The sequence below is a fragment of the Platalea leucorodia genome (genome assembly GCF_965183815.1).
Source record: "Platalea leucorodia genome assembly, chromosome: 20".
Classification (NCBI taxonomy): Eukaryota; Metazoa; Chordata; class Aves; order Pelecaniformes; family Threskiornithidae; genus Platalea; species Platalea leucorodia.
The window spans coordinates 994,732-1,020,540 of record NC_138842.1 but is presented as its reverse complement, the minus strand read 5'-3'; the positions used below and the strand labels follow the sequence as shown (position 1 = coordinate 1,020,540).

The 25,809-nt window shown below is 62.9% G+C and overlaps 2 protein-coding genes across 2 annotated transcripts; one reads left to right on the top strand and one right to left on the bottom strand.

The window, feature by feature from the left end:
• Positions 1–170: 170 nt before the first annotated feature.
• Positions 171–16,617, top strand: ROBO3 (roundabout guidance receptor 3; the record flags this gene model as incomplete). Its single annotated transcript, XM_082330523.1, is given in 26 exon segments — positions 171–318; positions 3,742–4,068; positions 6,680–6,837; positions 6,941–7,061; positions 7,140–7,278; positions 8,386–8,513; positions 8,597–8,721; positions 10,065–10,236; positions 10,342–10,553; positions 11,488–11,569; positions 11,654–11,822; positions 11,909–12,088; positions 12,635–12,749; positions 12,834–12,935; positions 12,937–13,054; positions 13,134–13,246; positions 13,341–13,512; positions 13,638–13,823; positions 13,906–13,929; positions 14,302–14,511; positions 14,605–14,752; positions 14,824–14,991; positions 15,873–15,979; positions 16,057–16,134; positions 16,212–16,319; positions 16,403–16,617. Coding segments are annotated over 26 exon segments (3,825 nt in total).
• A 78-nt stretch (positions 16,618–16,695) lies between these two features.
• On the bottom strand, positions 16,696–25,237 carry ROBO4 (roundabout guidance receptor 4). The gene is given in 20 exon segments (XM_082330858.1): positions 16,696–18,032; positions 18,035–18,072; positions 18,168–18,302; positions 18,420–18,742; positions 18,825–18,974; positions 19,095–19,487; positions 19,576–20,190; positions 20,284–20,578; positions 20,660–20,836; positions 21,379–21,509; positions 21,593–21,743; positions 21,825–21,996; positions 22,635–22,756; positions 22,852–23,071; positions 23,197–23,309; positions 24,187–24,314; positions 24,394–24,532; positions 24,610–24,888; positions 24,980–25,024; positions 25,136–25,237. Coding segments are annotated over 20 exon segments (3,744 nt in total). The 5' UTR covers positions 25,200–25,237; the 3' UTR covers positions 16,696–17,978.
• Between the last annotated feature and the right edge of the window lie 572 nt (positions 25,238–25,809).

Below are 25,809 nucleotides of genomic sequence, written 5' to 3'. Positions count from 1 at the left end.
CCGAGCCCAGCCGAGCTGAGCTCAGCCGTGCCGTGCTGCTCTGGGTCGGACGGTGCTGAGCCGAGCCAAGCCGAGCTCAGCCGTGCCGAGCCGCTCTGGGTTGGAGCGTGCTGAGCCGAGCCTAGCCAAGCTGAGCCTAGCCAAGCCGAGCCTAGCCAAGCCGGACCAGGATGCTGCGGTACCTGCTGAAGACCCTGCTGCAGATGAACCTGTTCGCCGACTCGCTGGGGGCTGAAGGCTCCAACTCTTCCCAGCTCCTCCTCGGCATCAACCGCACCATCGCCGCCCTCCACCTCCCTGGCCTCACCCCTGGTAACGGTACGTCCCCGTGTCCCGCTGTCCCCGTGTCCCGCTGTCCCCGTGTCCCGCTGTCCCCGTGTCCCCATGTCCCGCTGTCCCCGTGTCCCCATGTCCCGCTGTCCCCGTGTTCCTGCTGTCCCCGTGTTCCTGCTGTCCCCGTGTCCCGCTGTCCCCATGTCCCGCTGTCCCCATGTCCCGCTGTCCCCGTGTCCCCATGTCCCGCTGTCCCCGTGTTCCTGCTGTCCCCGTGTTCCTGCTGTCCCCGTGTCCCGCTGTCCCGATGTCCCGCTGTCCCTGTGTCCCGCTGTCCCTGTGTCCCGCTGTCCCCGTGTCCTGCTGTCCCCGTGTCCCTCTGTCCCCATGTCCCACTGTCCCCATGTCCCGCTGTCCTGGCATTCCCGGTCCTGGTCCAGGGGTGATGCTGGAAATAGCCCGCAGCCCCCCAGCCCCAGCCGGGACTTGCCCCAGGTCCCCAAATCGACCCCGTGTCCCCACACTGGGACCTGCTCCGTGTCCCCAATCTGGGACTGCTTCCCTGTCCCCGGACCGCGAACTAGGAGCAATGCCATGTCCCCAGCTAGTCCCCGTGACTCCAAACTGGGACCAGCCCTGTGTCCCCCAACTGGGAGTGACCCTGTGTCCCCAAACCAGCCCCTAGACCCCAAACCAGGACCGACCTGGTGTCCCCAACCAGCCCCGTGTCCCCAAATCCCGAACCAGGAGTGACCCCCTGTTTCCAAACTGGCCCCATATCCCCACACAGACCCCCAGACCGTGAACTGGGACTGACCCAGTGTCCCCAAATTGTCCCTGTGTCCCCAGACCAACCCCCAGACCCCTAACTGGGAGCAAGCCCGTGTCCCCAAACCGTCTCTGTGTCCCCCACACCGACCCCCTGACTCTGAGCTGGGAGAGACCCCATGTCCCCAAACCAGTCCTGTGTCCCCAAACCAGTCCTGTGTCCCCAAGCCAATCCCCAGACCCCAAACTGAAACCAACCCAGTGTCCCCAAACCAGCCCCAGTGTCCCCAAACCAGCCCCAGTGTCCCCAAACCAACCCCTGGACCCTGAGCTGGGAGAGACCCCATGTCCCAAACCATCCCTGTGTCCCCAAACCATCTCCATGTCCCCAAACCAGCCCCAGTGTCCCCAAACTGCCCCAGTGTCCCCAAACCGCCCCTGTGTTCCCAAACCATCCCAGTGTTCCCAAACCATCCCCGTGTCCCCGAACCATCCCCGTGTCCCCAAACCATCCCAGTGTCCCCAAACTATCTCCTTGTCCCCAAACCATCCCCGTGTCCCCGAACCATCCCCGTGTCCCCGAACCATCCCCGTGTCCCCAAACCATCCCAGTGTCCCCAAACCATCTCCTTGTCCCCAAACCATCCCAGTGTCCCCAAACCATCCCCATGTCCCCAAACCGCCCCCGTGTCCCCAAGCGGGGACGGAGGGGTGAGGGAGGGGGTGTTCCCCTGAATTTTAAGCCCTTTTTGAGCTTTACCCCTCTTTTTTAGCCTAAATTTCCCCCTCCGTTTGGCTCTGGGTGGCTGATGAGAGCGGGGGGGGTCCCCCCAATCCCCCGCGGGACCCCCCGCTCTGGCACAGCCGGCCTGGCACAGGAGGGGGCCTGGCCTGACCCCCCGCTTGTCCCAATTAGCCACCGGGCCCAGCTGCGGCCCCCTCGGCCCCCGCTGTGGCCACCCCACCCCGCCGCCGCCCCACGGGGTACCCGGTACCCCGCAGCATCCCTCCCCGTCCCCATGGCAGCTGCATCCCGTCCCCATGGCAACGCAGCCCGCCCGCCCAGGGTGCCCCAAATCGCAGCCCCCCCCCCCCCGCCTCGTTTTGCTTGGGAGCTGGGGCAGGAGCGTGCACGCACGCGCGCGTGCGAATGCAGGGCCAGGCGTGCACGTAGATGTGCGGAGCTGCGGGCACGCGTGTCCACGCGTGGATACGCAGGGATGTGGGTAAGCGCAGGCTTGTGCGCCCCACCGGAACGCGCGTGTGGATGTGCATGCCCGTGCATGCGTGTGCAAATGCGTGTGCAAATGCGTGTGCAAATGCGTGCCCCTGCATGAATGCACATGTGTGTGCACGCACTTGCTGTAGCTGCATGCGTGCACGCCTCTGCGTGAATGCACACATGCGTGCATGCGTGTCTGTAAGTGCATGCGCACCCCTGCATGAATGCACACATGTGTGTGTGCACGCACACCCTGAATGAACGCACACGTGCGTGCATGCACCTGCATGTGTGTGTAAGCGCGTGCATGCATGCCCCTGCAAGAATGCACGCAGGAGTGCATGCGCGTGCACGCGTGTCTGCAAGCGCACGCATGCATGCAAAAGCGTGCTGATGCAAGCATGCGTGCCTGTGCATGGCTGCACGCGTGTGCATGCGTGTGCATGTATGTGCATGCACACACGTGTGCATGCAAGCTGCACGTGCGTGCATGCACATGCACATCTGGGCGTGCATTCGCGTGCGCATGCAGCCGGTCTCCGTGCCAGCAGTGACACTCAGTGACCACAGCCCGAACTGCAGGGCTGCCGTGGGTGGCACTGGGGACACGGGTGGGCCATGCCATCCCGCCCCTGCCAGTTAGGCCCTGGCCTTAATGAGCATTAATTATCCCAGCATTAATGAGCATTCATTAATTCCCATGCCCTAACGGTGGGGATTTTCCCCGCTCCGCTGCAGAAAATCATCACTTGCAGTTGATGGAAAAAAAAAAAAATCCCCTTTTTGGGGCACTTTGGCTCCAACGCCATTTCCCCAGGGATACCCAGCTGGTGACTGGGTGGAAAAGGGGCGATACTGGGAGTGGAGCTGCTTTGTCGCCCTGTCCTTGTCCCCTGGCATGTCCGAGGGCCGACACCCTCATGGTCCTGCTCCCATGCCCCCGGGCTGGCGGGGCAGGGATCCACTGGGCTGAGACCTGGCCACACTTCATCTCACCTCCTGGGGTGGGGGGGGGGGTACGCTGGGCTGAGACCTGGCCACACTTCATCGCACCTCTTGGTCAAGGATACATTGGGCTGAGACTTGGCCATACTTCATCTCACCTCCTGGGGCAGGGATACGCTGGCCTGAGACCTGGCCACACTTCATCTCACCTCCTGGGGTGGGGATACACTGGGCTGAGACCTGGCCACACTTCATCTCACCTCCTGGGGTGGGGATACACTGGGCTGAGACCTGGCCACACTTCATCTCACCTCCTGGGACAGGGATACACTGGCCTGAGACCTGGCCACACTTCATCTCACCTCCTGGGACAGGGATACACTGGGCTGAGACCTGGCCACACTTCATCTCACCTCCTGCTCCCCAAGCAAAGCAGGCGCCGGCGCCCAGAAAACGCTGCGTGAGCTGCCAGCGGACGCTCAGCCCCCGCTGAACCCCCCTCTCCCCACCTCCCCTCTTCTTCCCCCCCGCAGGGTCCCACCCGCAGCTGGAGGACACGGCACCCCGTATCGTGGAGCACCCCACGGATCTCCTGGTCTCCAAGGGGGAACCGGCCACCTTGAGCTGCAAGGCCGAAGGTCGCCCGTCCCCGGCGGTGGAGTGGTACAAAGATGGGGAGCGGGTGGAGACGGACCGGGAGGACCCCCGCTCCCATCGCACCCTGCTGCCGGGGGGGTCCCTCTTCTTCCTCCGCATCCTCCACGGGCGACGGGGGAAGCCCGACGAGGGCGTCTACGTCTGCGTGGCCAGGAATTATTTGGGGGAGGCCACCAGTAGGAACGCGTCGCTGGAGGTGGCCGGTGAGTCCCCGGCGGGGGCACGGAGGTTGGGGGGGGCGAATGTAGGGAAAAGAAAGGAAAAGAAGGGAAAAGATGGGAAAAGAAGGGAAAAGAAGGGAAAAGAAGGGGAAATAGGTGAAAAGAGGGGAAAAGAAATGAAGTTAAAAGAAGGGAAAGTAAGGGAAAAGAATGAAAATAAGGAAAAATAGATGAAAATAAGGGGAAAGAAATGAAAATAGATGAAAAGAAGGGAAAAGAAGGGAAAAGAAGGGAAAGTAAGTGGAAAGAAATGAAAACAAGGAAAAATAGATGAAAATAAGTGAAAATAAATTAAAATAAGGAAAAATAGATGAAAATAAGTGGAAATAAATGAAAATAAGTGGAAATAAATGAAAATAAGGAAAAATAGATGAAAAGAAGTTAGATGAAGTGAAAAGAAGTGAAAAGAAATGAAAATTAGTGAAAAGAAATGAAAATTAGTGAAAAGAAATGAAAATAAGGAAAAATAGATGAAAATAGGTGGAAATAAGGAAAAATAGGTGAAAATAAGTGGAAATAGGTGAAAATAAGTGAAAATAAGGAAAAATAGATGAGAATAAGTGCAAATAAGTGCAAATAAGGGAAAAGAAGGGAAAAGAAGGGAAAAGAAATTAAAATAAGTAAAAATAAGTGAAAATAAGTGAAAATAAATTAAAATAAGGAAAAATAGATGAAAATAAGTGGAAATAAGTGAAAATAAGTGCAAATAAGTGAAAAGAAGGGAAAAGAAGGGAAAAGAAATGAAAATACGTAAAAATAGGTGAAAATAAGTGAAAATAAATTAAAATAAAGAAAAATAGATGAAAATAAGTGGAAATAAGTGAAAATACGTGGAAATAAATGAAAATAGGGAAAAATACATGAAAAGAAGTGGAAATAGGTGAAAATAAGTGAAAATAAGTAAAAATAGGTGAAAATAAGTGGAAATGGGTGAAAAAAGTGGAAATAAATGAAAATAAGGAAAAATAGATGAAAATAAGTGGAAATAAGGAAAAACAGATGAAAATAAGTGGAAATAAGTGAAAAGAAGTGAAAAGAAATGAAAATTAGTGGAAATAAATGAAAATAAATGGAAATAAGTGAAAAGAACTGAAAATAAGTAAAAATAGATGAAAATAAGTAGAAATAAGTGAAAGTAAGTGGAAATAAGTGAAAATAAAGGAAAATAAGGAAAAATGCATGAAAATAAGGGGAAATAAGTGGAAATAAGTGAAAATAAGGAAAAATAGATGAAAATAAGTGGAAATAAGTGGCAATAAATGAAAAGAAGGGAAAAGAAATGAAAAGAAGTGAAAATAAGTGGAAAGAAGTGAAAAGAGATTAAAAGACGTGGAAAATAAGCAAAAATAAATGAAAATAAGTGAAAAGAAATGAAAGTAAGTGAAAAGAAATGAAAGTAAGTGAAAAGAAATGAAAATAAGTAAGAACAGATGAAAATAAGTGGAAATCAGTGAAAACAAGTGGAAATCAGTAAAAATAGGTGCAAAGAAGTGAAAACAGAGGAAAGGAAGGGAAAAGAGATGAAAAAGTGAAAAGAAACGAAAAGAAGACACGAAAATAAGTTAAAATAGTGGGAATTAAGTGAAAATAAGGGAAGATGAATGAAATGAAGTGAAAAGAAATGAAAATAAATGAAAAGAAGTGAAAATAGGGGAAAAGAAATGAAAATAAGGTGACACCCCCAGCCTCCCCCCGCTGAGCCGCGGCTGAGGCTCAGGGGTAGGCCCGGGACTGGGATGAGGCCAGACTTAAAACCAGACCGGGCTTAGACCCAGGCTTAGACCCAGGTTTAGACCAGGATGAGGCATGACTTAAACCCAGACCGGGCTTAGACCCGGGCTTAGACTGGGATGAGGCTGGGACGAGGTGTGACTTAAACCCAGACCAGGCTTAGACCGGGGCTTAGACCTGGGCTTAGACCAGGATGAGGCATGACTTAAACCCAGACCAGGTTTAGACCCGGGCTTAGACCGAGATGAGGCCGGACTTAAACCCAGACCAGGCTTAGACCCGGGCTTAGACCAGGATGAGGCGTGACTTAAACCCAGACCAGGCTTAGACCCGGGCTTAGACTGGGATGAGGCCAGGATGAGGTGTGACTTATACCCAGACCAGGCTTAGACCGGGGCTTAGACTCGGATGAGGCATGACTTAAACCCAGACCAGGCTTAGACCTGGCCTTAAACCCAGGCTTAGACCGGGACGAGGTGTGACTTAAACCCAGACCAGGCTTAGACCCAGGCTTGGACTCGGATGAGGCCAGACTTAAACCCAGACCGGGCTTAGACCCGGGCTTAGACCGAGATGAGGCTGGACTTAAACCCAGACTGGGCTTAGACCAGGGTTTAGACCCAGGTTTAGACCGGGATGAAGCCGGACTTAAACCCAGACCGGGCTTAGACCTGGGCTTAGACCAGGATGAGGTGTGACTTAAATCCAGCTCAGTCCCCAGGGGGGACAGGGCCAGACTTGGGGGGGTTACGCCCCGGATCGGATCCTGCCGTCACTGAGGGGGGGTCCCCAGCACCGAGGGGTGCAGGGATGGGGAAACTGAGGCAGGGCTGATGTCGTGTGTGTGTCCGTCCCCCCCCAGTGCTGCGGGACGATTTTCGGCAGCCCCCCGGGGACGTGGTGGTGGCGGCGGGCGAACCGGCCGTCCTGGAGTGCGTCCCCCCCCGCGGCCACCCCGAACCCAGCGTCTCCTGGAAGAAGAACGGCGCCCGGCTCAGCGACAAGGACGAGCGCCTGACGGTGAGAGATGGGGTGGGGGGTCCCCCCCGACCCAACCCCCTCCCCCAACCCCCCCCCCCGAAAAGATTTGGGGGGTCTGAGCCCCCCGGTTGCTGCCCGGCAGATCCGCGGCGGGAAGCTGATGCTGGCCAGCACCCGCAAGAGCGACGCCGGCATCTACGTCTGCGTGGCCACCAACGTGGTGGGGGAGAGGGACAGCGAGCCGGCCGAGCTGGTGGTCTTCGGTGCGTGGGAGGGGTCATTTTTGGGGGAGTCATTTTTGGGGGGGTGCCGTGCCGGCGGGACTGACGGCCGCCCCGCAGAGCGCCCGGCATTCGGCAAGAGGCCCCTCAACCAAGCGGTGCTGGTGGAGGGGACGGCGGAGTTTCCCTGCGAGGCGGTGGGGGACCCGCGGCCGGCAGCTCGCTGGCGCAAGGAGGAGGGCGAGCTGCCGCCGGGAAGGTGAGCGGTGGGCGAGGGGGCGGCGCGGGGGGGCCGGGGCCGGGCTGGGCGTTGGGTGCAGGCGGGTGGCATCGCCGCGTGCCGGCCTGGGGCGCTGCTGGCATCTCGCCGCCTCGGTGCAGCCCGCATTGCTGTCCCGTTCTGCATCCCCATGGCGTCAAGTATCCCTATCGCATCCTGCATCCCTATCGCATCCCGCATCCCTATCATATCCCTATCGCATCCCGCATCCCTATCGCTTCCCACATCCCTACCACATCCCTATCACATCCCATATCCCTATCACATCCCGCATCCCTGTCACATCCCTATCACATCCCATATCCCTATCACATCCCGCATCCCTGTCACATCCCTATCGCGTCCTGCATCCCTATCACAGCCCACATCCCTGTCGCATCCCACATCCCTATGGCATCCCGCATCCTTATTGCATCCCGCATCCTTGTCACATCCCGCTGCCCCGTCACACCCCACATCCCCATGGCATCCTGCGCCTCCATTGCTTCCTGCATCCCGATTGCATCCCGTATCCCCATTGCATCCCAGATCCCCAATGGCATCCCAGATCCCCATCACATCCCGCATCCCCATCGTATCCCACATCCCCATCGTATCCCACATCTCCATCACATCCCAGATCCCCATTGCATCCCAGATCCCCATCACATCCCACATCCCCATCACATCCCCATCACATCCCACATCCCCATCGCATCCCAGATCCCTATTGCATCCCAGATCTCCATCGCATCCCAGATCCCCATCGCATCCCACATCTCCATCGCATCCCACACCCCCATCGCATCCCACATCTCCATCACATCCCACATCCCCATCGCATCCCACATTCCCATTGTATCCCAGATCTCCATCGCATCCCACATCTCTATCACATCCCAGATCCCCATCGCATTCCACACCCCCATTGCATCCCACATTCCCATCACATCCCACACCCCCATCGCATCCCACACCCCCATCGCATCCCAATCCCCACCGCACCCCCCCCCCCCCCATCGCACCCCCATCCTCACCACACCCCGCGGCACCCCGGCACCCCGGCACCCCTCCGGCGCCGCGGCCTCGCGGGGTTCCCCCCCCCAGGTGGGAGGTGCTGCCGGACAACACCCTGCGGATCCGCCGCCTGCGAGCCGAGGACGCGGGCACCTACACCTGCGTGGCCGACAACAGCGTGGGCCGGTCAGAGGCATCGGGCACCCTCACTGTCCACGGTAAGGGGGTGCCCCCGAGGGAGCACCCAAGGGTGCTGGCGAAGCGGCCAGGTGAGCCCTTTTCTCTCCCTGCACCGCGGCAGTGCCACCCCAGCTGGTCACCGGGCCCCGCGACCAGACCGTCACCGCCGGCCAGAGCGTCACCTTCCAGTGCCAGAGCAAGGGCAACCCGCCGCCCGCCGTGTTTTGGCAGAAGGAGGGGAGCCAGGTCTGGCCCTGTCCCTGTCCCCCTGTCCCTGTCCCCCAGCCCTGGCCCTGTCCCCCTGTCCCTGTCCCTGTCCCCCTGTCCCTGTCCCCCAGCCCTGGCCCTGGCCCTGGCCCCCTGGCCCTGTCCCCCAGCCCTGGCCCTGTTGCCATCCCGGTCCCTGTCCCCACCTCTGTCCCCATCCCATCCCTGTTCCCATCCCTGTCCCCCCCCCCCCCCCCCCAGTCCCCGTTGCTGCCACCATCCCTATCCCTATCCCCGTCCCTGTCTCCATCCCTGTCCCTGTCCCCATCCTCGTCCCCATCCCCATCCCCATCCTTGTTCCCATTCCTGTCCCCATCCCTATCACCTTCCCCATCCCATTCCATCCCATCCCAATCCCATCCCCAATCCCATTCCCATCCCATCCCCAGTCCCATCCCCAATTCCATCCCCATTCCCATCCCATCCCACCCCAATTCCATCCCCATTCAATCCCATCCCATCCCCAATCCCATCTGCAATACTATTCCCACCCCAATCCCATCCCCAATCCTATTCCCATCCCATCCCAATCCCATCCCCATTCCCATCCCATCCCATCCCATCCCAGTCCCATCCCCAGTCCCATCCCCATTCCTATCCCATCTCATCCCCAATCCCATCCCCATCCCCATTGCCATCCCATCCCAATCCCATTCCCAATCCCATCCCCAATCCTATTCCTATCCCATCCCAATCCCATCCCCATCCCCATCCCATCCCATCCCATCCCATCCCATCCCATCCCCATTCCCATCCCATCCCCAATCCCATCCCCAATCCTATTCCCATCCCCAATCCCATTCCCATCCCATTCCATCCCATCCCCAGTCCCATCCCATCCCAATTCCATCCCCATTCAATCCCATCCCATCCCCAATCCCATCTGCAATACTATTCCCATTCCAATCCCATCCCCAATCCTATTCCTATCCCATCCCAATCCCATCCCCATTCCGATCCCATCCCATCCCATCCCATCCCAATCCCATCCCCATTCCCATCCCATCCCCAATCCCGTCCCCAATCCTATTCCCATCCCATCCCCAATCCCATCCCCATCCCATTCCATCCCAATCCCATCCCCATTCCCATCCCATCCCCAGTCCTATTCCCATCCCATCCCAATCCCGTCCACAATCCCATCCCCAATCCCATTCCCATCCCATTCCCATCCTATCCCATCCCTAATCCCATCCCCAATCCTAATCCCATCCCCATTCCCATCCCCAATCCCACCCCAATCCCACCCTCACCCCACCCCACCCCAGCCCCTCCGCCCTCCTCCCCCACTCAGCACCCTCTGCCCCCCTCCCTCCCCCCAGACCCTGCTGGTCCCCGGCCAGCCCCCGCACCCCACCGGCCGCTTTTCGGTCAGCCCCGGCGGCGCCATCACCATCGCCGACGTGCAGCCCGCCGACGCCGGCTACTACCTGTGCCAGGCCATCAGCGTGGCCGGCAGCGTCCTGGCCAAGGCGCGCTTGGAGGTGGAAGAGGGTAAGTCCTGCGCCGGCAGAGAACGGGCGCGTTCGGTGCACGGGTGCCACCCATCCCAGCACCGAGACCTTCCCGTTTTTTTTTCCCCCCTCCTCTTCACCCTAGCGCCGGCCGAGCACCGCCCGCCGGTGATCCGCCGGGGTCCCGCTAACCGGACGGTGCTGCCGGTGGGGGCCACGGCGCGGTTGCCGTGCCGGGTGGGGGACGGCGGCGCCCCGGCCAGCGTGGGGTGGCTGAAGGACGGGAGCGCCCTGGTGGGTGCCCAGCCCCGCGCCAGCCTGCTGGAGAACGGCACCCTGCAGATCAGCGGCCTCCGGGTGAGCCGGCCCAGAGCGGGGGCTCAGGGCACCCAACAGCGGGGGCACCCGTGGGGCGGCACGGTGGGGATGGGAGGGGTCCGTGGGTGGGGAGGGGGTGGCGGGTGCCCAGTTGGGTGGGCGTAAGGGGTGGTGGGTGCAAGGGGTGGTGGGTGCTTGTGGTTGAGGGCGCAATGGGTGGTGGGTGCAAGAGGTGGTGGGTGCTCAGGGTGGTGGGTGCTCATGGCTGAGGGTGCAATGGGTGGTGGGTGCTTGTGGTTGAGGGTGCAATGGATGGTGGGTGAAAGAGGTGGTGAGTGCTCACAGGGGGTGGTGGATGCTCATGGTTGAGGGTGCAATGGGTGGTGGGTGCAAGAGGTGGTGGGTGCAATGGGTGGTGGGTGCTTCTGGTTGAGGGTGCAATGGATGGTGGGTGCAAGGCGTGGTGGGTGCTCACAAGGGGTGGTGGGTTCGAGGGGTGGTGGGTGCTCAGGGTTGAGGGTGCTCAGGGTGGTGGGTGCTCAGGGTGGTGGATTCAAGGGTTGTTGGGTGCTCAGGGTTGAGGGTGCAATGGGTGGTGGGTGCTCGGGGTGGTGGGTGCTCATGGTTGAGGGTGCAATGGGTGGTGGGTGCTCAGGTTGTTGGCTGCAAGGGTTGTTGGCAGCTCATGGTTGAGGGTGCATGGGGTGGTGGGTGCTCAGGGTTGAGGGTGCAATGGGTGGTGGGTGCAAGGGGTGGTGGGTGCAAAGGGTGGTGGGAGCTCAGGGTGGTGGGTGCAAAGGGTGGTAGACGCAATGGGAGGTGGGTGCTCAGGGTCCTGGGTGCTTGGAGTGGTGGGTGCTCCGGGTGGTGGGTGCAAAGGGCAATGGGTGCTCAGGGTGGTGGGTGCTCAGGGCGGTGGGTGCCGAGGTGACGGGTGCTCAGGGTGATGGGGCAGGAGCTCTTCCCCTCGCAGGTGACGGACTCCGGGCACTACGAGTGCGTGGCCACCAGCTCGGCGGGTGAGACACGCTGGGGTGGCTCCCTGGAGGTGCAAGGTGGGGCACGGTGACGTCACCGCACCGGGGACACCGTGGCACCGAGGACGAAGCCACCCCGCATCTCCATGCATCTCCCCACAGACGATGGATCCAGCCTCTCCCCATCATCCCCTGAACCCGGCGTCCTCCCCAGGCCACCCCCCACCCCCGTGGTCACCAACGTCACCAAAAGCAGCGTCACCCTCAGCTGGAAAGGGAATGAGGACAGCGGTGCCACTGACGTCACCTCCTACATCGTGGAGGCTTTCAGGTATCACACAAGCGTCCTCTCCAGGTGCAGAGGTGACGCGGTGGCCCGGTGCCACCCCGCCACGGATCACCCCTGTCCCCCGGCAGCCAGGCGGCAGGTGGCCCGTGGCAGACGGTGGCGGCCGACGTGGAGGGTGAGACCCACACGGTGAGCGGCCTCGTGCCCGACACCGTCTACCTCTTCTTGGTGCGGGCGGTCAACGCCTACGGGCTCAGCGACCCCAGTGGCGTCTCGGAGCCCGTGCGCACCCAAGGTGAGACCCGGCGGTGATGCTGGTGGAGGTGTCCATGCACCCACCACCCTTGGGTGCTTCTCCACTTGGTGACACCAATGGAGGTGCCCATGCACTGACCATCCTTGGGTGCATCCCTGCTTGGTGATGTTGATGGAGGTGCCCATGCACCCACCACCCTTGGGTGCTTCTCCACTTGGTGACACCAATGGAGGTGCCCATGGACCCACCACCCTTGGGTGCTTCTCCACTTGGTGACACCAGTGGAGGTGCCCATGGACCCACCACCCTTGGGTGCTTCTCCACTTGGTGACACCAATGGAGGTGCCCAGGCACCCAAAACCGTTGCGTGCATCCCTGCCCAATGGTGTCCATGGAGGTGCCCATGCACCTACCACCCTTGGGTCCATCCCTGCTTGGTGATGCCAGTGGAAGTGCCCATGGAGCCACCACCCTTGGGTGCATCCCCACCCAACAATGCTGATGGAGGTGCCCATGGACCCACCACCATCCCCACCCAACAATGCTGATGGAGGTGCTCCTGGACCCACCACCCTCTCATGTTTTCGGCAGATGCCAGCCCCACGCAGCAAGGGCTGGACCCCGAGCAGGTGCAGCGGGAGCTGGCGCAAGTGGCCGTGCACCTGCAGGAGCCCGTGGTGCTGCCACCGGGCGCCGTCCGCCTCTCCTGGACCGTGAGTACCGTGCTGCGCCGCCGGTACAGGGCCCCCGGTGCCGAGCATCCCCCTCCCCATCCCACCTTCCCCTTGGGTCCCCAGGTGGAGCGCCAAGCACCCTTCCTTCAGGGCTACCGGGTGCTGTATCGGCGGCGCGGCGGGCGCTGGGAGGAGGCGCGGGCGGTGCAGGCGCCAGGGGAGCGGGGGGGCCCTGCTCACCGAGCTGCGCCGGGGCCAGGACTACGAGGTCAAGGTCCGACCCTACTTCCATCACCTCCACGGCCCCGACAGCGCCGTGCGAGCCCTGAGCACTCCTGAGGCGGGTGAGCGTGGGGTTGGGGGGACGGTGGGGGTCCCCGGGGACCCTCTGCAGGTGACACCCCATGTGTGTGTCCCCGGTAGCCCCCAGCGCCCCGCCACGAGCCGTCAGCGTGGCCGGTAATGGCACCAGCGTCCGCATCTCGTGGCAGCCGCCGCCACCGGCTGAGCAGAACGGTGTCATCCGCGATTACCGGGTAAGGGTGGGCATCGGCAGGGACGCGGCAGGTCCCCTCTGTCCCCCACGACTCTGGGTCATGGTGTCCCCATGGGTGTCCCCATCGTGTCCAGATCTGGTGCTTGGGCAACGAGAGCCGCTTCCACATCAACCAGAGCGTGGAGGGGACGGTGCTGGCAACAGTACTGCAGGGACTGGTCCCCGGCGTCCCTTACCATGCCGAAGTTGCCGCTGCCACCGGCGCCGGCGTGGGCGCCCGAAGCGCCCCCGTTCCCATCCGCATTGGTGAGTCCCTCGTAGCTGCCGTCGCACCCATGGGTCGGGGGGTGGCAGAGGTCACCCCAGTGCTGGGGACGGCTCCTCGGCACCCTCGCCAGTCTGTCCCCCGCCTTCCCCCATGTCGCTTGCAGCCCCCCCGGCAGAGCGGGATGCGGGGCCGGCGGGCGGGAGCAGCGTGGCTGAGCGTTTGGCCGAGGTGGCCCGGCAGCCGGCCTTCATCGCTGGCGTTGGCGGCGCTTGCTGGGTTATCCTCGCTGCCTTCGCCGCTTGGCTCTACGGCCGCCGTCGGAGGAAGAAGGAGCTGAGCCACTTCGCAGGTATGGGGGGTGCTACCCCTGGGAACACCCCCACCCTGGCACCCACCACCCCACCAGCTGCTCACCGCCTCTCTCTTTACAGCGTCCTTCGCCTATACGCCCACCGGTAAGCCTATAGGCTCCGCGGGGTCCCGGCATGGCCCCTCACCGCCCTCACCCCCACCTCTTTCTGCAGTGGCCTTCCCGGCTCCAGTACGCGGCAGCCCCAGGTAACCCCCCGGTATCCCTCCTCCTCCCCGGGACCCCCAGCGTCGACCACCCCAGCATCCCTTCACCCCATCTCCTTGCAGGGCAGCCGCTGGCGGTGGTTACCCGTGGCTAGCGGACGCGTGGCGCAGTGCCGGTGGCGCAGCCGGTGCCGCCGGCTGCTTGGGGACCGCTGAGCGATACTACAACGGTGAGGGGTCATCATGGGGATGGGTGGCTTGGATTGGGGGGCGTCATGGTCAGCCCTGACGGTGCTGGCCGCCCTCCGCAGACGCCGGCATCACCCGTTACATCACCCAGACGGAGCAATTTGGGGCGGGGGCCGGCGAGGGGCCGGTTTACAGCACCATCGAGGTGGGCGGTGAGGAGCTCCGCACCTTCCCCCGTCCCTTCTCGCAGTACGGGACCCCGTACCCTGGGGGGGGTCCCCAGCCGATGGATGCCCCGGCCCCTCAGGCACCTCGCAGCCGGGCCGAGCACGGTAGGGTGGTGGGATGGGTGGGGGGACACACAGGGGTGCTGGTGGCGTGGTCCCCTCCCCGCAGCCCCCCCCCGGCATCCTCCCTCACCGCAGGGGCCAAAGGGAAGAAGCTGGGGCAAGCGGTGAAACCGCCGGTGGTGAGCTGGACGGAGCTGCTGCCCCCGCCGCCCTCGGCCAGCGAGCTCAGCCGGTGCACCCAGGAGGAGGAGGAGGAGGATGAAGAGGAAGATGCAGCCGGCGGGTGAGTGTGGGTGGCTGGGGGGGCCAGGGCATGCTGGCCCCAGCACCCACCCTGTGGCCCCCACCCCACAGGCTGGGGATGGAGGAGTGGTACCCTGGTGAGGATGTCCCCTGTGCCACCGCCGCATCCTCGCCCGCCGCCTCCTCTGGCTGCCGGTCCACCGCCACGCTGACGCCATCGCCGCGCACCACCGAGGACATCCCTCGCCTCCGTGACTTCGATAGCCCCCGCCTGCCCCGGTAGGAGATGGGCCTTGCTTGGTCCGGCTGTGCCATCGGGGTCTGGATGTCCCATCACGGTCCAGATGTCCCATTGGGGTCTGGATGTCCCACCATGGTCCAGGTGTCCCATTGCGATCCAACCCTATTGTCATGATCTGACCTTGCCATGCTGTCGCGGTCCGACCGTGGCATCGGGGTCCAGATGTCTCACAGGGGTCCGGATGTCCCATTGGGCTCCAGATGTCCCACCATGGCCCAGATGTCCCTTCGTGATCCATCCATGTTGTCACCATCCATCCCTGCTCCGGTTGTGCTCTGGCCATGCCATCATGATCCATCGGTGACACTGTGGGCTGGTCCTGGTGTGACAATCCAGCTGTGCCATCGCGACGCGGCTGCGCTGTCAGGAGCTGGCTGGGACGATGCCATCCAGCTGTGCTGTCGTGGCCCGGCTCTGCCATGATCCAGCGGCGCCATCGCAATCCAGCTGTGCCATCGCAATCCTAGCGTGCCGCTGCCATGCAGCTGTGGCATCAGGGGCCAGCTGTGCCATTGCAATCCAGCTGTGCGGTCGCAATCCAGCTGTGCTGCGATACAGCTGTGCGGTTGCAGTCCAGCCGTGCCATCGCAACCCTGCCGTGCAGCTGCGATCCAGCTGTGGCCCTTCCACCCCGCTGGGCCGCTGCGCTCACCCAGCTGCCCTTTGCAAGCCCATCCAGCTGTGGCACTGCCATCCAGCTGTGCTGCTTCAGCCCACCCGTGCCGTTGCCATCCAGCTGTGCCACCGTGCTCCAGCACAGCACGGCACCGGGGGGGGTGCTGCCGGCACCGCGGCGGCCACCAAAACCCTCACCCTGCTCCCCCCACCCCGGCTTCACCCCACACCCCCTCTTTGCCAGGAGACCCCCCCACGGTGCCAGCACCCCGCCACGGGCACCCAGCCCCCTTCCGAGTCCGGACGCCGGCGAGGGCCACCCACCCCGAGCCCGCCGCCCCCCCGGCACAGGTGAATCCTGGGGGGCCATTTTGGGTGGGTGGGGGGCTCACCAGCTGGGAGGGGTCTGACGTGGCCATCACCCCCAGGGAAAACCCGCGGGGAGACCCCGAAAAGTCGCCCGAAGCCCAAATGCAGCCGCTACCGCCGGGAAAAGCAGCCAGGAGGTGAGTGGCGGGGAAAAATGGGGGTGTCCAGCGAGGGGTCCGGGGGGGCTCAGCCCTCTCCTCCCTCTCCGCCGCAGACCTGCCACCGCCGCCGGTGCCGCCACCGGGCGAGACCCCCGGCCCCTCGCCGGAGCAGGAGCCGAGCGGGGCCGAGCGCAAGGTCACCCATCGCCCACCCCGTGGCGGTAAGCAGGAGCCACTGACTGCGTGCCAAAGAGATTGGTGAGGGTGTCACCGCCGAACCCCAACCTTGTCCCCTCCCTTGCAGACGAGGTTGTCCCCTACAGCAAACCCTCCTGCCTGCCCCGGGGCCAGGCGTCTGGCAGCTGCTCCACGACGGGCAGCATCTCGTCCCGCGGCTCCACCGGCTCCCGCGGCCACGGCTCGGGGCGCAGCCGGACGCCGGGGGATCGCGGCGAAGGGACCAGCCATCGCCGCCGCCCCGGTCCCCCATATCCCTACCCGTCGCAGGAGAAGCGATGAAGCGGAGGGCGAACCGGTGGCAGGGTTGGGGACACAGGGATGGGGACGTGGAGGGGACGGGGGGGGGATGGTCTTTAATTTCTGAGTGGCACCATGTAAATAGGGTTGCACAGAGCCAGCAACCGGTGGGTGGCAGTGTGAGGTGGGGACGAGGATGCTCGAGGGGGGGACAAGGACAGTCAGGATGGACAAGTACGCTTGGGAGGGACAAGGATGCTCGGGAGGGATGAGGACCCTGGGGACAAGGACAATTGGGAGGGATGAGGATGCCTGAGGAAGGATGAGGATGCTTGGGGGGGCCAAGGACAGTCACGAGGGATGAGGATGCTGGGGAGGGACTAGGACGCTGGGGAGGGATGCAGAGGATGCTCAAGTGGGGTGAGGACCCTGGGGACAAGGGCAGTTGGGAGGAACAAGGACACTGGGGAGGGACAAGGATGGCCAGGAGGGATGAGGATGGTTGGAAGGGATGAGGACAGTTTGAGGGACGAGCATACATGGGAGGGACAAGGACAAGGACACTGCGGAGGGATGAGGGTGCTGGGGGAATGAGGACACTGGGGAAGGACGAGGATGCCCAGGGGTTGAGGATTGCTGGGGGGAAGAGGACACTTGGGAAAGACAAGGTTGCTTGGGAGGGACAAGGACAGTAGGGAGGGACAAGGAGGACGGTTGTAGGGGGATGAGGATGGTGGGGAGGGACGAGGAGACTTGGGAGGGGGAGAGGACAGTTGGGGAAGGATGAGGATGCTCAGGAGGGATAAAGATCCTGGGGATGAGGATGGTTAGGAGGGACGAGGACACTCGGAAGGGGCACAAGGACATTCAGGAAGGACAAGGTGGCTTGGGAGGGATGAGGACACTTGGGAGAGCCAAGGATGGTCAAGGTGGGACAAGGATGCTGAGGAAGGACATGGACGGTCAGGAAGGACGAGGGCAGTCAGAAGGAATGAGAACGGTCAATGGGGATGAGGACGGTTGGGGGGACAATGACCCTGGGGATGGACAAGGACACTTGGGGTGGACAACAGTGCTCGGGCTGGATGAGGATGGTTGGGGGACAAGGATGCTGGGGAAGGAGGATACTCGGGAGGGACGAGGACACTTGGAGGGGATGAGTACGCTTGGGGAGGATGAGGATGCTGGGGAGGGATGAGGAATTCGGGGAGGGGTGGGGACACTGAGGAGGGATGGGGACACTTGGGGAGGAGCAAGGACGCTGGAGAAGGAGGGACACCCACCCGCCTTTGTGCCACCCAGCCTTTGTGGGTGGCTTTTGCTAGCAAAGAGCCCCTTTTTGGGGAACCGCTTAATAAAGCTGGAGTTTAGCTGAGCCGAGGGGACTCTGGCCTTGCCGTGTCCTACACCCTGGGGACCGCCACACTCCTGTCCCTGCTGTCCTCGGCTCGCCACCCCCCCTGGCCCAGGGGCTGCCACTCCCTGTCCCGCAGCCACCTGGAAAGAAAAGGGGACATTTTCCAGCACCCTGCAACGGGTGACATCCCACACCGCCCCCAGTGCCATCACCCCGGCATCAGGGCACCGCTCACCGTGCTGCGGGATGCCTGTGGCCGCCTCCGTCCCAGCTCTCCGTGGGACTCCCAGTGCTGTCCCCCAGTCCCAAGTGAAGATGGGGACGCTGGGCGAGATGACCCTCTCCAAGGGTGATGGCGGTGGTGAGGGACCTGCCGGGGGCAAGGCAGGAGATGGTGGTGTCACCATGGTGTCACGATGGGGCCACGTCCCCCGGGGAGGTGATGATGCATGGGGTCAGAGGGGATGTCCGCGGACACGTCACTCACCCCCGTAGCCCCCATCGGTGTCCTCGAGGCTGAAGCAGAGGCCATCGACGGCCACAGCCAGCGCCCGGGCAAAGCTGGCATCCAGGAGGAAGGAGCCATCGCAGGAGCTCACCAAGCTGCAGCGGGCGCTGGCGAAGTTGTCCTCTGAGACAGATCCCCAGCCGTTCAGCAGCGATCCCCCCGGCGAGCCCCTCGTCGCTGGCCGCTCTTCCTCCTCCTCTTCCTCCTCCTCCTCCTCGCCCAGCTCAGAGGCTGGTGGCCCATAGATGTAGCCGTAGGTGTGTGGCGGTGAGAAGGACCGCGGCGTGGCCGGTGCCGGGGGGCTGCGGGGGACACGTCAGGGGCGTTGCTGGCACGGGGGGATGCAGCCACCACCACGGTGGTGTCCTGGGGGATGGGGCGTACCTGGGGCAGGTGGTGCCCTGGTCCATCTCCAGGTCCTCGGCCACCTGCTGCGGCGTGAGGACTCCATCGCTGAATGATGGCGAGAGGCGTCCGGTGACCAGGGACCTGTCCCTTCGGTACCTGGTGGCCGGGGACGTGTCCTTGGGGTACCTGGTGGACAGGAACATGTCCCTTGGGTGCCTGGTCGCCAGTGATGGGTCTCTGGGGTGCCTGGTGGCTAGGAACATGTCCTTGAGGTACCTGGTGACCAGGGACATGCCCTTGGGGTACCTGTTGCCCAAGAACATGTCCCTCTGGTGACCAGTGACTGGGGACGTCTCTTCAGGGTGCCTGGTGACTGGGGATGTGTCCCTTGGGTGCCCGGTGGCTGGGGATGCTGTGTCCCTGGGGTGCCTGGTAGCTGCTGACATGTCCTCAGGGTACCTGGCGATCAGGAACATGTCCCTTGGGTGCCTGGTCACCGGTGATGGATCCCTGGGGCACCTGGTGTCTGGGGACACGTCCTTGGGGTACCTGGTGACTAAGAACGTGTCCTTGCAGTGACCGGTGGCTGGGGACATCTCCTCAGGGTGCCTGGTGATGGGGGACGTGTCCCTGGGGTACCTGGTGTCTGGGGACGTGTCCTTTGGATACCTGGTGGCCGGTGACACATCCTTTTGGTATCTGGTGGCCAGAAATGTGTCCCTTGGGTGCCTGGTGTGCCTCTGATGGGTCCCTGGGGCACTTGGTGGCCAGGGACATGTTGGGGTACCTGGTGGCCAGGAATGTGTCCCTGCGGTGGCCGGTGGCTGGGGGCTTCTCCTTGGGGAGCTTAGTGACGGGGGATGTGTCCCTTGGGTGTCCACTGGCTGGGGACGTGTTCTTGGGGTGCCTGGTGGCTGGTGACATGTCCCTCTGGTGCTTGGTCACCGGTGATGGGTCCCTGGCGTGGCTGGTGGCTGGGGACATGTCCTTGGGGTACCTGCTGCCCAGGAACCTGTCCCTGTGGTGACTGGGGACTGGGGACATCTCCTCGGGGTGCCTGGTGATCGGGGACACGTCCCTGGGGCACCTGGTGACCATGGACGTGTCCTCAGGGTGCCTGGTGGCCGAGATTGTGTCCCTCTGGTGCCTGGTGGCTGGTGATGGGTTCTTGGGATGCCTGGTGGCCAGGAACATGTCCTTGGGGTGCTCAGTGACCAGGGACATGTCCCTGGGGCGCCCGGTGACTGGTGACACATCCCTGGGGCTCTCAGTGACCACAGATGTGTCCCTGGGGCGCCGGGTGGCCGGAGATGTGTCCCTGGGGATCCCAGTGACCAAGGACATGTCCTTGGGGCGCCTGGTGACCGGGGACATGTCCCTGGGGCACGCGGTGGCCGGGGACCTGCAGGTGCAAGGGACACGGTGGCTTTTGCAGCACAGGGTTGGGGTGTGGGGCACCCATCTTTGTTCCCAGGGTGGGGACACCCAGACTTACCGGGTCACCGGCGGGTGCCAGGCATGGGGTGGCCTCGGGGGTGTCACTGGTGACCCGGTGACACCGGAGGCCAGCGAGGCACTGCCCCGCCGTGGTTTTGGGGAGCTGAAGACCGGCACCTGCTGCGGGTCCCCTCCGGCCAGCACGGCGGTGGCGGTGTCACCATTGTGTCCTCTTCGCTGAGGCCACCCGGCTGCCAGCCCAAAATCCGTCCCCCACTCACCTCCACTCCCGGTGACGGGGACGTGGCCAGGGCCACCCGTGAGCACCGGGGTGCTGTGCACTTGGTGCAGCTCTGCATGTGGTGGGGGGACACAGAGCCATGAGCCACCTCCCCGGTGTCCCCCGTGTCCCCCCATGTTCCCCCCACACCCACCTCTCTTGCGGATGTGCTCCCAGGGTGCTGGGTTCGGGGTGCTGGGCGAGGTGTGCACCCCGGGGTGCCCCCCGCCGCAGCACCCGCTGTCCCCAAGGGGCGGTGGGTGCCCCCTGCGAAGGCTGCTGCGGTTGGGAGGCGTGGGGGGGCCGAGGCTCGGCGGCTCCAAGGACAGGGCTGGAGGGGTTAGAGAGGTCAGGGCACCCACGGGTGCTGAGCCGGGTGTCCCTTGTCCCCTCTGTCCTTGGCTCTGTCCGTCCCCAGGTCCCTGCTGCCTGCAGAGAGGGTCCCATGGCAATGGGGGGCACCCAGGCGGGGGTCCCAGGCATAGGGTGGGGGTATCGGGCACCCTTTGCACATCCCATAGCACTCTGGGGGGATCCCAGGCACTGGGTGGGGGTCCCAGGGCGGAGGGTGAGGGGTCCCATGAGCTGGGTGGGGGTCCCAAGGGATGGGGTGGGGGTCCCATGGCATCATGTGGGGGTCTCATTGGGATGGCTGAGGGTCCCATGGCTCTAGGTGGAGGTCACAGAGCGCCCTGCAGGGGGGTCCCATGGCACGGGGTGGGGGTCCCATGGCACTGGGGGGGGGCCCAGCCCTGGGGCTCACTGGAGGGGTGGGGGTCCCATGGCATTGGGGGTGGGGGTGTCCCAGCCCTGGGGCTCACTGGAGGGGTGGGGGTCCCATGGCTCTGGGGGGGTCCCAGCCCTGGGGCTCACTGGAGGGGTGGGGGTCCCTGCCGTCGCTGCCCAGGAGCCGGCTACTGAGGCTGCTGCTACTGCTGAGGTTTTGGGGGGCACAGCTGGGTTTCCAGGGTCCACTGAGCCACGGCGAGTCACCAGCCACCAGCCTGCAGGGCAAGGGGTGGCATCAGGGTGTCCCGTCCCCACCAGGCTGGGGACCCCCCATATCCCTCACCCCACAGCCGCTCACCTGCGGCGAGCCGCAGCGTCCTGGCTGGCACGGCGCTGGCAGAGGAGGAGGAGGAGGGCGAGCAAGGCCAACCAGAGCAGCGAGCCGGCGGCTGCGATGACAGCGGGCTGCTGCAGCGTCCGCACCACCCCATTGCTCCCTGCCGTCAGCCCTGCAAAGGCCCCACCAGCGTCACCCCTGTGTCACCACCTTGACCCCCTGCCTTCACCCCACCTCGCTCCCCGTCCCCTACCCAGGACACTGCAGGTGGCATTGCTGGGGACCCCCAGCCCCGCGCTGTTGAAAGCCGCCACCTGGACGCAGAATTCGGCCCCGGGGCTTGGGAGGAGGGTTTCCAGGTGGCGGGTGCCTCCATCCACTGTCCTGTTGGTGGGGCGCTGCCAGCCCTCGCCCATTGACCAGACCTGGTACGCACCAAGAGGAGGAGCCCCCTTAGATGAATCCCCTTGATGGACCTTCCTTGGATGGACCCCTTTGCATGGACCCCCTTGGATGAACGCCCCTTGGATCGACCTCCTTGGATGGACCCCCTTAGATGAACCCCCACTGATGGATCCCTCTTGGATGGACCTCTTTGCATGGACCCCCTTGGATGAACCCCCTTGTATGGGCCCCCTTAGATGAGTCCCCTTGGTGGACCCCCATTGATGGATCCCTCTTGGACAGACCCCTTGGATGACCCCCTTAGGTTGAACCCCCTTGGATGGACCCCCTTGGGTTAGATCCACTTGGATGACCCCATTCCTTAGACTGACCCCTTGGATGGACCTCCTTGGATGCATTCCCCGCTTAGATGGATCTCCTGGGATGGACCCCCACCTTGGTTGGACCCCTTGGATGAATCCCCTTGTTGAGATCCCTCTTGGATGGACCCCTTATATGCACCCCTTTTGGATGGAGTTCTTGGGTGCCCCCCCCCTTGGATAGCCCCCCCACCTTTGAAAGGCTCCCTCCTCGGATGGATCCCCCTTGGACAGACCTCTTGGATGGACCCTCCTTGGCCAGAAGCCCCCCAGGCTCCCCCCACCCCATCCCCCCAAACCTTGTAGCCCTGAATGATGCCATTATGGGCCTCAGGAGGAGGTGGCTCCCAGCTCACGACCACGGTGCCGTTCCCCATCTCGGTCTGGCCCACGGTGACGTGCTGGGGCGCCGCGCTTGGTACTGCCGGGACAGGGGTGTTGAGACCACCGGGACCCCCAGCCGACCCCCCCATCCTTCACCTGGGCATCCCTGGGGCCACCTCACGCCCAGCAGACCTTCCTCGGGTATCCAGAGGTGCCTGATGTTGCTGTCCAAGCCCTGGGTCCCTCCAGCGTAGGGTCGGACCTTGAACTCGTACTTGTAGCCCCTGCGGAGCGCGGGGATGACGGCGCTGAGCTCCCTGCCTGCATCGTGTTGGACCCAGGAGGTGCTGGCAGGGAGCAGGCAGCGGTACAGCACCACGTAGCCCTCCGGCGCCAGCGCCGGCGTCAGCATCTGGAGGGGATGGGAAGGGTTATGAGGCATGGTGGGACGCAGATGGGACATGGGGATGGAGCTCTGACCTCATCCCTATGTCCCATCCCACCCCACCGGTGAGGACGTCCTGGCATCACACCAACCCGCCAGCGAAGCTGGACGGCGGCCGTGGGCAGCGCCGTGCCGTTGTCCAGGTGCAACCTCATGGCCAGCAGGTCCCGGGGTGCAGCCTCCCGCCGGCCCGTCGGCAGCCGGTCTGTGGGGCAGAGGGAGGCTGACAGCAGCGCTGGGCAGGAGCAAGGTCCTCCAGCACCTGCCCAGGCACCCACCCCAGATACCCATGCCTGGAGACCCTGATGTCTCCTTGGAAGGACCCACTCAAATGGATCCCTTGGATGGACGCCTCTTGGATGGACAGACACCCTTTGATGGATCTGTCTTGGATAGACCTCCTTTGATGGACCCCGTGATAGACCCCTATTGATGCATCCCTCTTAGATGGACCCTTTGGATGGATACCTCTTGTTGGATCCCCCTTTAATGGACACCCCACCTTGGACGGGTCCCCTTAAATAGATCCCCTTGGAGGAACCCACTTGGATGGATCGCCTTTAGATGGACTCTCTTGAATGGATCCCCTTGGATGGACCCCCACCTGCATGCCTGCCCTTAGATGGGTCCCCTTACATGGACATACTTGGGTGGACCCCTTGGGTGTACCCTGTTGGGTGGATGCCTTTAGATGGACCTCCTGAGATGGATCCCCCTGCGGAAGTACCCCCTTTGATGGACCTTCCTTGAATGGACCCCCTTAGATGACTCAGTTGGATGGACCCTTTTTTGATGGACCTCCTTGGCTGGATGCCCTTGGATGGACCCCCATAGATGGACTCCCCTTGGATGACCTCCTTGGATGGACCCCTCTTGGATGGATTCCCCTTGGATAGACTTCCCTTGGGTGACCACCTTGGATGGACCCCCTTGGTTGGACCCCCGTTGGATAGACTCCCCTTGGATGGACGCCTCTTGGAGGACCCCCTTGGATGAACCCCATTAGATGGATCCTGTTAGATGGCCCCCCTTGCATGAACCCCCAGATGGCCCTGGGTGCCCGTGGAGGTCCCACCACTGACCCTCCACGCGGAGGCGGGCGGTGGCGGCGGCGGTGCCCAGCTGGCTCTGTGCTGTACACACGTAGGTGCCGGTGTCGGCGGGCATCACGGTGTAGAGGCGCAACGTGTGCTCCCGGTCCACCTCGTGCCTGCGGGTCACCAGCTCTCCATCAGCCCCGTCACCACCCCACCCTGGGGATGGGACACCTCCACCCTGCCACCACCTACCTGCCCCAGGGCAGGTCCCCGTGCTCCTTGTGCCACTGCACCCGCGGCGCCGGGTCACCTTGGGCGCCACAGCCCAGCTCCACGGTGCTGCCGGCCACCGCCACGGCATCAGCTGGGCGCCGCACGATGGTCGGCTTCTCTGCGGGGGGACATCGAGGCCGTGGCACCGAGGCTGGGCATGATGCGTCCACCACCCATGGGAGACCCTCGGCTTACCCAGGACGGAGACGTGGGCGCCCCGGCTCTCCCTCTCGCCCGCCGCGTTGGCCGCCACGCAGACGTAGAGCCCGGAGTCACTCCGTTGCGCCGGTGCCACCCGCAACTTCCCGTTGGTGACCACATACCGGTCACCAGTCAAGTCTAAGGTCACCCCATCCTTCTTCCAGGTGACGCGGGGTTCGGGGTGCCCCGAGGGCGGCACGCAATCCAGCTCCAACGCTTGTCCCGCCGTGGCCACCAAATCACCCGGCTGCAGGCGGAAATTGTCCCGCAGCGCTGCGGTGGGGAGGGGACACTGTGGGTAGGGGGGGGACAGGATTTTTTGGGGTCCCCCTCCACCCACATCATCCCCACGGGGTGTCCTTACCAGCTGCGGTTTGGGGCGCCGTGGCTGCGCCGGCGGGGTGGCAGCCTGTGGGGTGACATGGAGGCCGGTGGGTGCGCTGAGCGGGCACGGTCTCAGCCCCGGTGGGGGCAGCGGGCAGAGTTAAGGGTATTTTGCCCCCCCGGGGGCCGCACTCACCTCCGCGGCGCAGTGCGGTGAGGCAGAGCCCCAAGCCCAGCGCCGTTGCCCAGCCGCCCGCCATGCCGGCCCTGGCCAGCTTCCTCCCTAAATCCCGGTCACTCCCCGTCAGCACCGGGACTGGATCCGGCTACCGGATGGGGGGGGACAATAGCCGGACACGGGGGGGATGGGAAGTGATGGGGGGCGGGGGCGGGGATGGACACAAACAGCTCAGCAGAGCCATGGCGGTGGGAGCGCCCGGGCACGGTGATGCCGGCAGCATCCAGAGGCAGCAGAGCTGGGGACGCTGGCAGTTAATGAATTTAATTAATCGGAAGAAATTCCCCCCCCACCCCCACCATGTTCAGGGGAAGACAAATTAAGAAGAAGCGAGCTCTCGGCTGGAGACGCCATCAGTAGGGACCAGAGTGAACGGTCCAAGTTCTCCCAGGCTCCGCAAGCTTAAATTTGGGTGCCAGCCAGGTGCGTCAAGCTTGTCCGTTCTCAGCTGCCACTCACCTCTTGTGTGTCCCCCCACCACCCCGGGTGGGGGCACCCTGTCCCACAAAGACACCCAAGGGTGCCGCCGCTGGCCGGGTAGTACGTTTAGTTTATTGGTTAGTAGCGCACCCTGAGCACCCCGGGGTGCCCCGGCACCCACCCCGGGTGCCCCGGGGCCCGGCTCGCTTGGC